Source organism: Callorhinus ursinus, unplaced genomic scaffold, assembly GCF_003265705.2.
Source record: "Callorhinus ursinus isolate GAN/ISIS: 27379988/994484 unplaced genomic scaffold, GSC_fseal_2.0 scaffold7, whole genome shotgun sequence".
NCBI classification, from domain to species: domain Eukaryota; kingdom Metazoa; phylum Chordata; class Mammalia; order Carnivora; family Otariidae; genus Callorhinus; species Callorhinus ursinus.
In genome coordinates this window covers 50,243,371-50,256,982 of record NW_027397069.1, presented here as the reverse complement: position 1 = coordinate 50,256,982, position 13,612 = coordinate 50,243,371, and the positions used below count along the sequence as shown (strand labels likewise).

Genomic DNA, 13,612 nt, shown 5'->3' with positions numbered 1-13,612 from the left:
TCCCCTGAGCTTTGAGACTCGAGATATACCTAACTGTTCATGAACCTAATCTTTAAATACAAAGAAACACTGGCTGCTATACTTTGTTTGTATTTCTTGACCTGGTTTTGGTTCATGTATGGTAGAAGCACAGAGGTCTTACTAGAATTATGATACAAACAAAAATAATAAATGTATTTATTTCTATAGCTTTAAGTATTCAAAAAGATGTGCAAATACAATTTGGTCCTTAGAACATACTGAAAAGGCTAGGTTACTATTGTCTCTATTCTACAGGCGCTCATGTTCAATGAACGCTAATTGCTAAATTGGGAAAACATTTATCTTGTCCTGTATAGACGACGTTCCTCAATTATGTGTGATTAATGCCTTTTTTCAAGCATTCGACATCGCTTTTGATCAGTGAAAGATCATCCAACTTATCAAATCATTCTGTTCATTTAAGTCCAGTTCCTACGTGGCCACAGTAGAGTCTGTAAAATGTATACTCTTTCTTAGAACGTCTCTACATCAGGAGAAAATGGTGCTGATTCTTTGGAGATATCTCATTAGAAAAACCAAAACATGAGTATTCTGTAGAAACTTAACTTGGGAGCTAGCATTAAGCAGGAGCCTGATCTAACAATATGTCTGGAGGCAGCTGTGAGGGGTGGTTACATTACAGCAATTCGCATCTCAGTCCCACCACTTGCCAAGTTGTGAGACCTCAACCTCTGGGCGCCTCACTTTACTCATTTGTAAAATGGGGTAATTATAGTCCCTATTTTATACAGTTGTGAGGATTGAGATAAGACACTTAGAGCATTTACAACAATGTGTAGTAGAGAGTAGGCATTAAATAAATATTAGCTCTCATCTAGGGAAATTTCAAGTGTTATTTGATTATAGACTTAAAAAAACCCTAAATTGACAAATTATTTCTTTTTGCAATGTCACTTCACAGTTCTGTAGCAGAAGTTAGAAATGATTTTTTTTTTTAAGTTGTGAGAAAATTCCCAAATTAACACATCATTAAGTCAGAAAAGACTGACTATAGCAGAATCTGTAACTTTTACATTTGGTCAAACAGGGAAAAAGTCTTTTATCCTCTTCACATAGAAGAAAAGCTATATGTAATTAGTGTGTGCAGCATATATCTTTCTTGGCATTCAAAAGCATTAGAAGAACACATTAATTTCCAAGAGAGTTTTGAAAAATACTAGTCCCTAGAGTTCAGGCTGCTTTTTTAGAAAAAAATCTCTCAACACAGAGGAATGGAATCTGAAATTAAGAGGGCCTGAGTACCCAGATTTAGGTATAAACTTTGAACAAGTTATTTAATCTCTCTGTGATCACTTCTAAAATGAGAATGTCTTCTCCTTCAAATGAGCTAATGTGTATCAGTGTGCCCTCTGAACCATAAATTAAAAATTTCTAAAGTCAAACTTTTGTTTTATAAGCATATCTTCCTCAAGGATATAAAATTGTTTCACTGACCAGAAACATACTTGTATTGAAAATTCAACAAATGCTGCAAAAATCAATCAATTATAAGCTAAACTGCACTCATTGAAATTTGAATGAGAAATTTCAAAATAAGAATTTTGTGCTATTTACAAAAGTCAAGTAGCATATACTACTTCTGGTCTCATTTAAAAAATTTTCTAGAGAGTGAATTGATTTATAAAAATGCAGTAATATACCTAGGCATAAGTTTCTGCATATGTAAAAATGTTTTTTCATGTTTATAACTCATTTAAAATTTTGACTTTTTTTTCCAGATGACATTTAAAAAGTTACAGATAAGTAATATTGCATGACTGAAGCACTGGTTAGCTAGAATTACTAGTGGAACAGTGGCATCTTTGCACACATTTCTCTTTTAATATCTGTCTTTGCCATTCACAGCCATTCTGAGTGTTAAGTATTCCCTTCCTGCTCTTTGAGGGCATTACTTTTGGAGAATCACTTGGTTTTAAATACAGACCTATCTCACAGTTCTCACAATGAGGTAAGTTGTGTTATAATGTTCAGCAAATTTTGTATTTTATGGTAGGAAAAAAACACTAAACACAGCCAAATATACACGTTGCTTTGCAATGTTGCAGTGACTAAAGTGAACACTGCACTACAGGCTAATCTTTTAGTCAATAGAGAGTAATTCAGAGCTGCACCTTCAGAATGTAAACAGGGGAAATTCAGTCTTTCAAAAGGCAAAGGATAACTTTAAGTACTGAGTTCAAAGGATTTAATGACTTCATTACACATCGCAGTAGGCATTTAGTATCAATGTAAAAAAAAAATCCAGACCTTTTTTTTTTAAATTAAAAGGTGGTAACATAACACCCAGCTGTTCAAGCACTTCTCCTTGTTTTAACGTACTTGTATTCAGGTATTCCTACTCCCAGAAATACTGGCAACTGAGAGATATAGAGAGATTTTTAAAACTCAGGTTTCCATAATTGCAGAGTTGTTCCTTATAGCTTAGTGGGGCTTGGTGCAGCCTAAACAAGAATTTGAAAGTGATTTGGCAGACAAAAATGAAATACATTTGAAAAGGCCGTTGCCCCCCACCCCCCAATCAAAACAACCCAAAACGCTATCATTTACTACTGGTTATCACAAGTATCTGCTTTTATAGGGCTATCTCAACTCATTCTGTCAACTTCGGGTAAGACTTTGTTTCTCCTGCTTCTAACCCTATCAGCACAATCACAGAGGGTATTTAGGGTCCAAGGGGGTGTTGAGCTGTTGTTGTTTGGGGTAATTTAAAACTTGGACCTAATGCAACACTGAGAGATCAAGAGCATTTTCTTTCACACTAGTCCAAAGAAACACATTTGGTCTATCTACATTCCATTGCAGGTTCAATTGTATAAGATAGTTTCTATTTTCCATTCACAAACTGTTGAAATAGCAAGTCGGATTTGCATTTCAACAATGGATGGCCACCATTAACCACCCGTTTCACTTGCAACAAGAACTGCTGGGTATTAAAAAAAATTATTGTAAAATACACCAATGGCCATGGGTATGTAAAAATACAGTCATTCACATAATCATGAATATCCTAAAACAAGTACGATCTTTTCAAATATAGTTCATGTTTATTATCACACCATTTTACATATTTGTGCGCACCTACTTTGTACCTAGCACAAAGCTCCACATTAGCAATTTAAAGTAAAAAAGGTAGTCCTGTTTGGGTTCAGTGGGGGAGACCACAGAAAAAGCAACAATATATCATAACTTTGATAAGAGGATCTACACGGGATGTTTAGGGTGCATTTGGTGACATACCGAAGGATGGAATGAAGACAATAGTTTAAAGTAACCTAAAGGTAATGCACCGAATTGACAACTAGGTGTCTATCAAACTGTTTTAAGAGACTACGGCTCTTTATGCTTAAACAAGCTCCTGAAATAGGATTATAGATCTCTAAATTTGTGAGATTTCCTAAATTAGTTGTCTAACCATAAAAGTTTAGTTACCCAACAACCTAAGTTAAAAAAAAAAATTCTAGGATTTTCCGTATCAGTTTGTTGTTAATTCCTGGGCGAGAAGTACATTCTCGCTTCGTAGTACATTCTAGCTTAGAGCTAGAACGTTTTGACGGGGAATGCTAGGGAAGCAACTTCCAGTAAATTGCCTCCTATCAAACCTAACATTGCTTCTGTAAAACTATGCTCAGACCATGCAGGTTTTTTTTTTTTTAAACTGGATTTGCAGATGGCCCTTTTTCTTTTCAAACCGTAAGAGGTGGTCTTCATTTATCACTGCACTCGTGTTGCCACCAAGACTTGTCTTTTAAGTCAAATCTGTGGGGGCTATAGCCTGGACAATTCAATGGAAAGACCTTTCTGCTGGAGATAAGCTCCACCTGTTGAGGTCAATTAGTTTACAGGGCTAGGCTCCTTCTTCCCTCCAGGTAGGGATGGAGTGCAAGCACGCCATCTCTAGAGAAGAGCCTACCCGGGAAGAACTTAGGCAATTAATAGCAAACAGCTGCAACATCTGCCTGGCTAGCTCACCCCTGCCCGTCGAAGGGCGAGGGGACCGCATGGCAGCCACAACGGCACTGCACAAAAGGCAACACCTATCTTGAGGACACTCCGGCTCTGCGTGGACCGCACAGCTCCCGGCGTAGGGGCCTCCGCCTAAGGGGTGCGGGCGACGCGGGCCGGGGGCGAGCCCAGGTGCGGCGAGGGGGAGGAGGGCTCCGCCACGCGCCAAGGAAGAAAGCCTGACTCATGTCGTGTCGTGGCGGTGGCGGCAGCGGCGTCAGGCTCCTGGGAACTGAAACTCGTGATGCTGTTGCTGCGGAGAAAAGCCTCATTACCCATTCCGCAGGCGGGGGGACACCACCCAGGGCGCGTACAGCCGAGACCCAGGGCTCCAGCAGCCTCCGCGGGCCCCTCCCCGCCGCGCCCCCTCCCCCGCCGCGTGCTCGCGCGCGCGCACCGGCCGCGTGTGAGAACAGAGCGGACACACCTAAGCTGCGCGCGCCCCGCACCCTGCCCCACCCCCACTCGGGCCGAAACTCACAGGCCGACCCGGATTCGCTCCCCCGGCCGAAATCCGCCCCCCCCACCCCGGCGTGGGCGCCTCCGCGAGCCTTCGGCAATTTCCGTCGGGAGACCCAGCGCTCGGCAAGGCCCGAAGCCCCGGCACCTCCCCTGCCGGACCCGGCTTTATGTCTGCAGCGCCGGGGCGCATGCGCAGACGCCATCTTCCCTCCTTCTCTTTTGCTTGCCCCCTCCCCCCGCCACCGCCACCGCCACCGCCACCGCCTCCTCTCGCCGGCGGTCGCCCCTCCTCCTCCTGCGCTCGGGCGCTGGTCCCTCCTCTCTCGATGCCGCGAGAGACTGGGGGATACGGTGGAGCCGGAGAAGAGCACTAGTAACAACCATCACAGCCCCCTCCCCGCCCGCCGCCCTCCCTCGGCACCCACCCACTCACCCGCCCCGTTTGCCGACACCGACCAACCCCACCTCTCGTTCCTTTGAACGGCGTCGGCTGCAGTCGCTTGCACCAGCCCGTCTGGCCACCAACGCCGCCGAGAAGGAGCCGCCGCTGCCTGCGGCCCCCTCCCGCCCGGGCCCCGGGAGCAGCAGGGTGAGGACGAGCCGGCTGCGGAGGAAGAGGACAGGAGCGGTTCGCACCCTTCTGCGCTAGCGCACACCCCGCCGCCCTCCGGGGAGGCTCGGGCGCCGGCCCCTTCCTCCCCGAGGACGTGTGCCGAGCCGAGGAGCCTGCCCTGAGGAAGGAAAATGCTCGGGCTCCATGGCTGCCAGTGATGGAGCGGTCCCTGGGCTCCCGCTGCCACTGCCGCCGCCGCGCCCCGGCCGTGCTCCGCGAGGACCCGGCGTCTCTGCGCGCCCGCCCGCGCCTCGTTGCTGGGTTCACCGTACCGGGCGCCCCGCCGCCGCCCCGCTCCGAGCCTCGCCGCCCCGGCCCCAGCCGCGGCCAGCGTTTGCTCACGGAACAGCCGCCGCGAGCCCAGGGGGTTTGAAAGGGTCTGAGGGGCGTGGGGGGAGGGCCGAGCGGGGACAGCGGGGCCGGGAGGGGAGGTTTGAGCGACACTGAGCTCGGGGCTCGCCGGCGGCGGCGGCGCTGGGGTGGCGAGGGGAAGGCGACACTCGCTCCGCGCTGCCTTCGTGCAGAGCGACCGGGAGGGTTTTGCAGCGGCCGCCGCCGCCGCGGCGGGAGGAGGGGTTGAGGTGGTTTTTGAGTTGTCCGGAGAAGGTGGGCATTTCTCGGTTTTCCCACCCCCCCCTTGTCTCCCCCTTGCCTTGTCTCCCCCCTCCCTCCTGCCCCGCACCCCACGTGAAGCGGAATATAAAGGGGGGTGTGAGACTAGAGGGGAAAGTGAATGGCGAAGGACTGAAGGGGTCCCCCCTTCGGGTCCCTGGCCGCCCTGTTCACCCTCGTTCATCCTCCCTTCCCGAAGCTCGCCCTCGAAGGCAGGAGCGGCCGGCGCCTTCGGCTGAGAAGGAGGAGAAGGAGGAACCGCGCCGGGCGGAGCGTCAGGTCCCGTTTTTCCTCCCCGGCGTCTTGAATACAAAGCTTACGGTGCAGAAGGAAATTGCACTCGCCTCCTCCGCCCCCCGGTACCCTACACAATGCACCAGCCGCCTGAGTCCACCGCCGCCGCGGCCGCGGCCGCTGCAGACATTAGTGCTAGGAAGATGGCGCACCCGGCAATGTTCCCCAGAAGGGGCAGCGGTAGTGGCAGCGCCTCTGCTCTCAGTGCAGCAGGTACCGGCGTTGGTAGTAGTGCCACATCTTCCGAGGATTTTCCGCCTCCGTCGCTGCTCCAGCCGCCACCTCCTGCAGCATCTTCTACGTCGGGACCACAGCCTCCGCCTCCACAAAGCCTGAACCTCCTTTCGCAGGCTCAGCTGCAGGCACAGCCTCTTGCGCCAGGCGGAACTCAAATGAAAAAGAAAAGTGGCTTCCAGATAACTAGCGTTACCCCGGCTCAGATCTCCGCCAGCATCAGCTCTAACAACAGTATAGCAGAGGACACTGAGAGCTATGATGATCTGGATGAATCTCACACGGAAGATCTGTCTTCTTCCGAAATCCTTGATGTGTCACTTTCCAGGGCTACTGACTTGGGGGAGCCTGAACGCAGCTCCTCAGAAGAGACTCTAAATAACTTCCAGGAAGCTGAGACACCTGGGGCAGTCTCTCCCAACCAGCCCCACCTTCCGCAGCCTCATTTGCCTCACCTTCCCCAACAGAATGTTGTGATCAATGGGAATGCTCATCCACACCACCTCCATCACCACCATCACATTCATCATGGGCACCACCTACACCATGGGCACCACCATCCATCCCATGCTGGTGTGGCCAGTACATCCATTCCCGGAGGGCCACCCTCGAGTCCAGTATCCAAAAAACTCTCTGCCACTGGAAGCTCTGACGGTGTTATACCGGCTGCACCAACTTCTGCTGTATCATCGGGTGGCTCACCTGCATCTGTAATGACTAATATCCGTGCTCCAAGTACGACCGGCAGTATAGGTATAAGTTCCGTTACTGGCACTCATACAGTGAATAATGTTAACATTACTGCTGTGGGTAGTTTTAATCCTAGTGTGACAAGCAGCATGCTTAGTAATGCTAATATAAATGCAAGCAATATTGCTAGTGCTGCTAGTGTGAGTGTTGGGCCTGGAGTTAGCGGCGGTGTTAATGTGAATATCTTGAGTGGCATGGGCAATGGTACTATTTCTTCCTCCGCTGGTGTTAACAGTGCCCCTAATGCAGCTGCAGGGATGACTGTGGGATCAGTTTCAAGTCAGCAGCAACAACCCACAGTTAACACGTCAAGGTTCAGAGTTGTGAAGTTAGATTCTAGTTCTGAACCCTTTAAAAAAGGTAGATGGACTTGCACCGAGTTCTATGAGAAGGAAAATGCTGTACCTGCTGCAGAAGGTGTGGCGATAAATAAAGTGGTGGAAACTGTAAAACAAAACCCGGTAGAAGTGACTTCTGAGAGGGAGAGCACTAGCGGGAGCTCAGTGAGCAGTAGCGTCAGCACACTGAGTCACTACACAGAGAGTGTGGGAAGTGGAGAGATGGGGGCCCCTACCGTGGTGGTGCAGCAGCCGCCGCCGCAGCCGGCTCTTCAAGGTACAGCTCTTCAGCAGATGGACTTCAGTGGCTCCGGTGCTCCTGGTGTTTCTCAGTCACAGATCACGCAAGTACAGTTACAGTCTCAAGAACTGAGCTATCCTCAACTGCAAGCCACGCTCAGTGCTGCAGCTGGTATCCAGTCGTCACCTGTTGGTGTGGTTGGTGTAACTTCAGCTTTAGGTCAGCAGCCTTCCGTTTCCAGTTTGGCTCAACCCCAGCTGCCATACTCTCAGACGGCTCCTCCAGTGCAAGCCCCCCTTCCGGGGGCACCACCCCAACAGTTACAGTATGGACAGCAGCAAGCGGCTGTTTGTACGCAGCCGGTCCCGAGCCATGGTAAAGCAGTGACTCAGAATCCCACTGCAGAGTATGTACAGCCGCAGCCGGTTCTTCAAACAGCGGTGTCCTCGGGACAGCCCAGTGCTGCAGGAGTGGCAGCAGGGACAACAGTGATACCTACGGCCCAGACGCAGAGTCTCCAGCTGCCCGTGCAGCCCGCTGCAATCCAGGCACAACCTGCAGGGGCATCTGGCCAGCCCGTGGGCCAGGCTCACACGGCAGGATCTGTTGCACCTACTGGCAGTCAAATTGCAAATATTGGTCAACAAGCAAATATACCTACCGCGGTGCAGCTGCCCTCTACCCAAGTCACACCTTCAGTTACTCAGCAAGGTGCTCCTCCATCTTCACAGATAGGTCCACCCGCTCAAACTGCGATTACTCATCAGGGAGTTCAGACTAGTGCTTCGAGCCTTCCTCAACAATTGGTCCTTGCCCCCCAGAGTACCTTGTTACCTGTGCCTCCCCAGCCACAAGGAGTAGAATCAGTAGCTCAAGTTTCGCAGCAGTTGCCTGCAGTTAGTCCTCTGCCCTCTGCTAGTGGTATTTCTGTTACCAATCAGGTTAGTTCAGCTGGTCCTTCTGCAATGCCTTCTGCCCCCACAAACTTGGTTCCACCACAGAATATAGCACAGACCCCTGCCACTCAAAATGGTAATTTGGTTCCAAGTGTTAGTCAACCTCCCTTGATAGCAACTAATATAAATCTGCCTTTGGCACCACAGATCCCGCTAGGTTCTACTCAGTTCTCTGCACAATCCTTAGCTCAGGCGATTGGAAGCCAAATTGAAGATGCCAGGCGCCCAGCGGCACCCTCCTTAGTGGGCTTACCTCAGACTATGAGCGGTGACAGTGGGGCAATGTCAGCAGTTTCAGATGGGAGTAGCAGCAGCCTAGCAGCCTCTGCTTCTCTTTTCCCGTTGAAGGTGCTACCGCTGACGACACCCCTGGTGGATGGCGAGGATGAGAGGTAAGCTCATGCCATGTTTCTGCAGACATTCAGCAGCTTCAGACTTAATCTGTTTAGTAGCTGTGCATATGCACGACATTTGTCGAAGGCATTACATATTTTTTCATTTTTGTATATGAAAATGCGTTTTCGCGGTAAGTTCCCTAGCGCAAGAGTGTTATGGAATGGTTTCAGAGTGGATAGCAAGTGGGTGTAAGTAATACGTAAACTATTTGACAGACGAGTTATTGAGCATTACGTGTAGGCCTGGGGGGCACCGAGTGGTTTTTGTTACTCATAAAATGCTTTTTTAAAGAGATTTATTATGAACAGAAAATTTGTGCTAACCAGTATAATAGTAAGTCTATTCGTTTGAATTCCTAAAATCCTTGTGATCATCTCTTGAAGGGGGGTTGTGCCTCCCATGGTGGTTTCTCCTTTACTAGGTTGGACAATCCTTTTCTACTACTGTGTTTGATCTTAGTCTGTGAAAGATAATGTTACCTGCTTTTCCCAGTCAGACATTATAGGAAAGATGACCTAGTCTGGGTTATATAGGTTGCCCTTGTACTGTAATTGACCAACTTCTGTGTACTTATTTAATGGTCATTTTATCTGAACAGAACAGGAATGGGAATCTTAAGTATGTCATGGGGGAGGAGGGTATACACTGTCAAAATTACCAGATTCATCTTTGATAGTAGTATCCTGTACATTTTTCCTTTTGTATAAGTAGATCAAGGTGGTAGCCATTTTAAAGAGTAAGGAAAGTCTTGGAGGGTTGAATTTGTGGAGGTATGAAAATAAGACTTTGTTCTCCTGATAATCTATTCCACCTGTTCCCTTCTTTGCCAAAAAAATACCTAAAGCCAAAAATACAGTATTAAACCAGTGTTTTCGTAATTGAATTGGAAATAGTGCTCTAAACATGCCATTGAATCAAATTGTGTCTTTTAGGCTGACTGCCTAGAAAAGTTGTGAAATCTCTAATGATTCTACATGGCTTTAAACTAAGTTGATTTTTAAAGGAATGTTCTTTTCACAGATTTGCTGGTCTGTGACTAACCTTGATCAAAATATTATAGGAGTTAATGACAAAGGCTGTTCATTTTAATTATTTTAGTGTTAGTTGGAGATTTTTGTGATTGAACTTTCATCGAACCAATTGGAAATTTATATTCTAAATGTGTATTTGTGGTTTTTCACTTCGGAAAAATTGAGGGTATTTCAAAAGAATTGCAGTTTTAGAAAAAGAGAACAAAGGCCAAATGTTGCAGTGAGGTTTTCATGATATATATTTTTTAGTTACTCAAAAGGTGTAAGGCATGCTTAATTGAAATGATTTAAAATCTTGTCTTTCAAGATTTATAATTTTTCCAGTAGTATAATTAAATCCTTGTTACCTAACCAGATGTATTCTGTAACATGTATACAAAACTGTACATAAGAGGTAGACCTAAGAGGTAGTTTGCTTAATAGTCCTATTATAATTATTGATAAAACTTTGTTTCATATGCTAATATTCACCTGTGATTGCTAATATTCACTATAATTCTAAAGAATTATTTACCCCAAATATTAATGTTTTATAAATCTAAGGGGTGTGATTGAGTGAAACTCCTGAAAATCAGGTATATTATATGGATGCTAAATTCAGAGAAATAAAAGCTTAGATGAAATACACAAATGAAAACCAAGCATTTCGAATTGAAACCTGCCATGATTTTTGTTAATTACCATTTGTGGTCTTCTGGCATGACTTTCTCCTTTTTTTCTTCCCCTGGTGGTAGGGCATGATAGAGCTTTCCACAACTTGCTTTTCCAGACAATTAAAGTCAGATGTTGCTACTTAGAACTAGGTTTTTAATTGTAGGGATAGAGGCCAGTTTAAGATATTTAGTACAAAATTAACTTTTCTATATAGTAACGGAGATGAAGATTAATTAGGGACAAATTATGTAGAAAGGTTTGGAAATAAAGGAACAAAAAGATATACTGAAGTATGATTAAATGTTGGTGTAAAGTAATCTGAGTTGACTCTACCTGTTTTGAATTTACTACATATTTGAACCTTTGTTAGTTAACATCAAAGTTAAGTCATCAAAACCAGAAAATTTTTGTTTCATAGGTATCCTTTAAACGCTGAAAAATCAAAATGTGTCACCCCTAAAATACCTATAAAGATCAATAAGGGTAAACATGTATATTATTTTCTTTATGGTGTTTTACTGCATATTATTTCTTTTACCCCTAAAGCTTAGAAGAAGAAATGTTTCATTGAAATTTGCCCTTGGAAGGGAATTTGAGAATATCTACAAGAGAAAAAAGTGATAATGATTAAAAAAATTCTTCTTACCTTTTCTTCCCATGATAACTTCTGTGTCACTTGCATCTTCTGGGGTTTGGTCACCAATTTCTCTCTCATAGGAGGGGGTACATTATAATTTCAATATATGACTTAGAAACCATGTTAACGAAACTTTTTGGTGGTAAGGCAAATGAAAGATTAGTTTTCTTTTGAAATAATACTCCTAACACTTTAAAATTTAACATGTTTATTAGGCACATGGAAAATGCTTTCACTTGATCATTGGGCAAGAATATAAAAATTAGAAATACAGGTCAGGAGTTTATGTATCTTGTTTTTTTTAAAGTTCATTCTCATCAAAAAGGTCTTAATGTCCTATTTTAGCTTTTAACATGAACTTACCTTCATAACACAGGGAAGATACAGGTATTTCACACTGATCTATAGTCTTTTGTGTTTTTCAACAATTAGTACAGCCTCTTAAGTGAAATTGGTCATACTTCTCTTCATCCTTCGACTCGGCTCAGATGTTCCCTCTGAAGCATTCCTTTTACCCAGGGAATGTTGTTTTCTGAGCACTTTTTGGTGTTCCTCTATTTAACTGCACTGCACACATTCAATTATAATTATGTTTACCTGTCTTCCTCACAAGACTCTGAGCCCCTCAAGGGCAAGAACTAAATATTTTTTGAATGAATTAATGAGCAGACCTTTCTCTGCTTTTTCTTTCACTATTTAAAATTTATATTGTCTCATCATAAGCACAACTGTTAGAGATGCAGGATCATATAATTTATGCAATAAATTGAAAAGAAAAGAATAAAAAGACTTGCTCTTTTGCACCTCTTTCACCTCATCATTGAGGTGAGTTGATATTTATTTTCTAAATACAATGCCTGTTATGTAGTAGGCTCTCAAATTTTTATTAAAGAGGAATGAAAGTCTTATCTATGAAATAGTAATACTCATTTTGCCTACTTCTGAGGACGGTAGCATTAGATAAAATAACTATAAAATACTAAATTATAGGCTTTAATTTTTATTTAGGTTGTACCTGCACAGTTCAAAGGGTCAAATAATTTACATGGTTATCGAAACAAACAAGCTTCCTGCCCCCTTCCTTTCCATTTTTCCTTTCCCAAAAGCAGTCACTTTCACCTCTTTTAGATGATTGTCATGTTTACTTCCTAGTCTGTAAACAATATGCTTATATTGCTACTGGATATGCAGCATGGCTAGATGGTTAGGAGCATGGACTCTGGAATTAGACTGTTTAGGTTTGAATCTTCCTCTGTCAACTGTTAGTTTTATGTAATATTGGGCTATTTAACCTCTCTGTGCCTCATTTGGCTCATTTAAAAAAAATGGGATAACAGTACCTAACTCATAGGGTTGTTACAGGAAATGAATTTGGAAAGCCCTTAGAACTGTGTCTAACTCATGCCCTGTATAGTGTGTGTTAAATAAAATACTCTGTGCTTTTGTTTCAGTTTTATTAACTTCCTGGATAGAAAATGAGGATTTAGCTTTGTTATCACCTACTCAACTGATCTCCTTTACCTCCTGGCACTCCTTCTTCTTAATAGTTACGATTCCATCACTCTTGATTATTCAGTATTCTCGTAAAATATCACTTTTCCTGTCCTATACAATGTACTGCACTTGCCTGCCTCCCTCCACTCCACCCCAGCTATCTAGTACAATAGTGTACTAGAATATATAGTGTATATATTTCTATATACTGCTTAGCATATAGAAATGTTAGTAGGTACCCCCCACCAAGTTTTCATCTGTTTCCTCCAAATTGCCTTTCTCCCATTTTTGTATGCCTTTCTCCCCATTTTTGCTTTGCCTTTTGTGGCAGAGCCTTTCCTCAGATGTCTGGTAATTCTTGGTCTGGTCGGCTGCTTGCATGTTAGGAGACTAAAGAGCTTATCTAGCCTCAGTGACTTGTTGACTGTTAAGCTTTACCATAGGGTGATCTGGCTGAAGTTCAATGTCTCTGCCCCACCCCTGACTTAGTTTTTGCTGTAATTATCACTAATTCAACTTTTCATCAAATGTCTCTTGAGATGTTCAGACATATCAGGTATTGTTACCAATTTTATCTTCCTGAGGCAGTCTCTCATGTCCCTCTGACCTCCATTCTGGACTGAGTGTCTTTTAGACTTGGTACACAACCACTATTGTGGGATTCCCTTCACTTTCTCCTGTGGTTGGATTTCCACTTTGCTGTGATCCATGTCATGTTCATTCTTGGCTTACTTGATGTTTTAAAATGGTTTTAGGGGATGCCTGGCTGTAGAGCATATGACTCTTGATCTCAGGGTTGAGTTTGAGCCCCATGTTGGGTATAGAGATTACTTAAAATTAAAATCTTAAAAAAAAA

At 44.6% G+C, this 13,612-nt stretch overlaps 2 protein-coding genes across 4 annotated transcripts in view; one reads left to right on the top strand and one right to left on the bottom strand.

Annotated features, from left to right (window-relative positions):
* Positions 1-2,210: 2,210 nt before the first annotated feature.
* Positions 2,211-5,733, bottom strand: LOC141373088 (uncharacterized). The gene is made up of 3 exons (XM_073894311.1): positions 5,650-5,733; positions 4,972-5,593; positions 2,211-4,297 (listed from the first exon to the last, which is right to left on the bottom strand). The coding sequence occupies exons 1-3, from the start codon at positions 5,731-5,733 to the stop codon at positions 4,077-4,079; spliced, it is 927 nt and encodes a 308-aa protein (XP_073750412.1). The 3' UTR covers positions 2,211-4,076.
* The window catches only part of TSC22D1 (TSC22 domain family member 1), a 126,368-nt gene continuing 118,272 nt past the window's right edge, over positions 5,517-13,612 (top strand). For 2 of the 3 annotated variants that reach the window (XR_003209000.2, XR_003208999.2), the window contains exon 1: positions 5,517-8,936. Coding sequence is in view for 1 of the 3 variants with exons in the window: in XM_025874846.2 (XP_025730631.1) it covers positions 6,103-8,936 (2,834 nt within the window). In the remaining 2 variants the exon portion in view is untranslated. The remainder of the gene's footprint in view (positions 8,937-13,612) is intronic. The other variant, XM_025874846.2, reaches the window with a different exon arrangement.

Bases quoted from the DNA above. Each gene is read 5' to 3' on its own strand.
- LOC141373088 (XM_073894311.1), bottom strand. From the start codon at position 5,733: ATGCCCACCTTCTCCGGACAACTCAAAAACCACCTCAACCCCTCCTCC. The intron at 5,594-5,649 runs GTCGCTCTGCAC...TCGCCACCCCAG, and splicing joins GCCGCTGCAAAACCCTCCCG to CGCCGCCGCCGCCGGCGAGC. The intron at 4,298-4,971 runs GTGGGGTTGGTC...TTTTCTCCGCAG, and splicing joins GCCGTTCAAAGGAACGAGAG to CAACAGCATCACGAGTTTCA.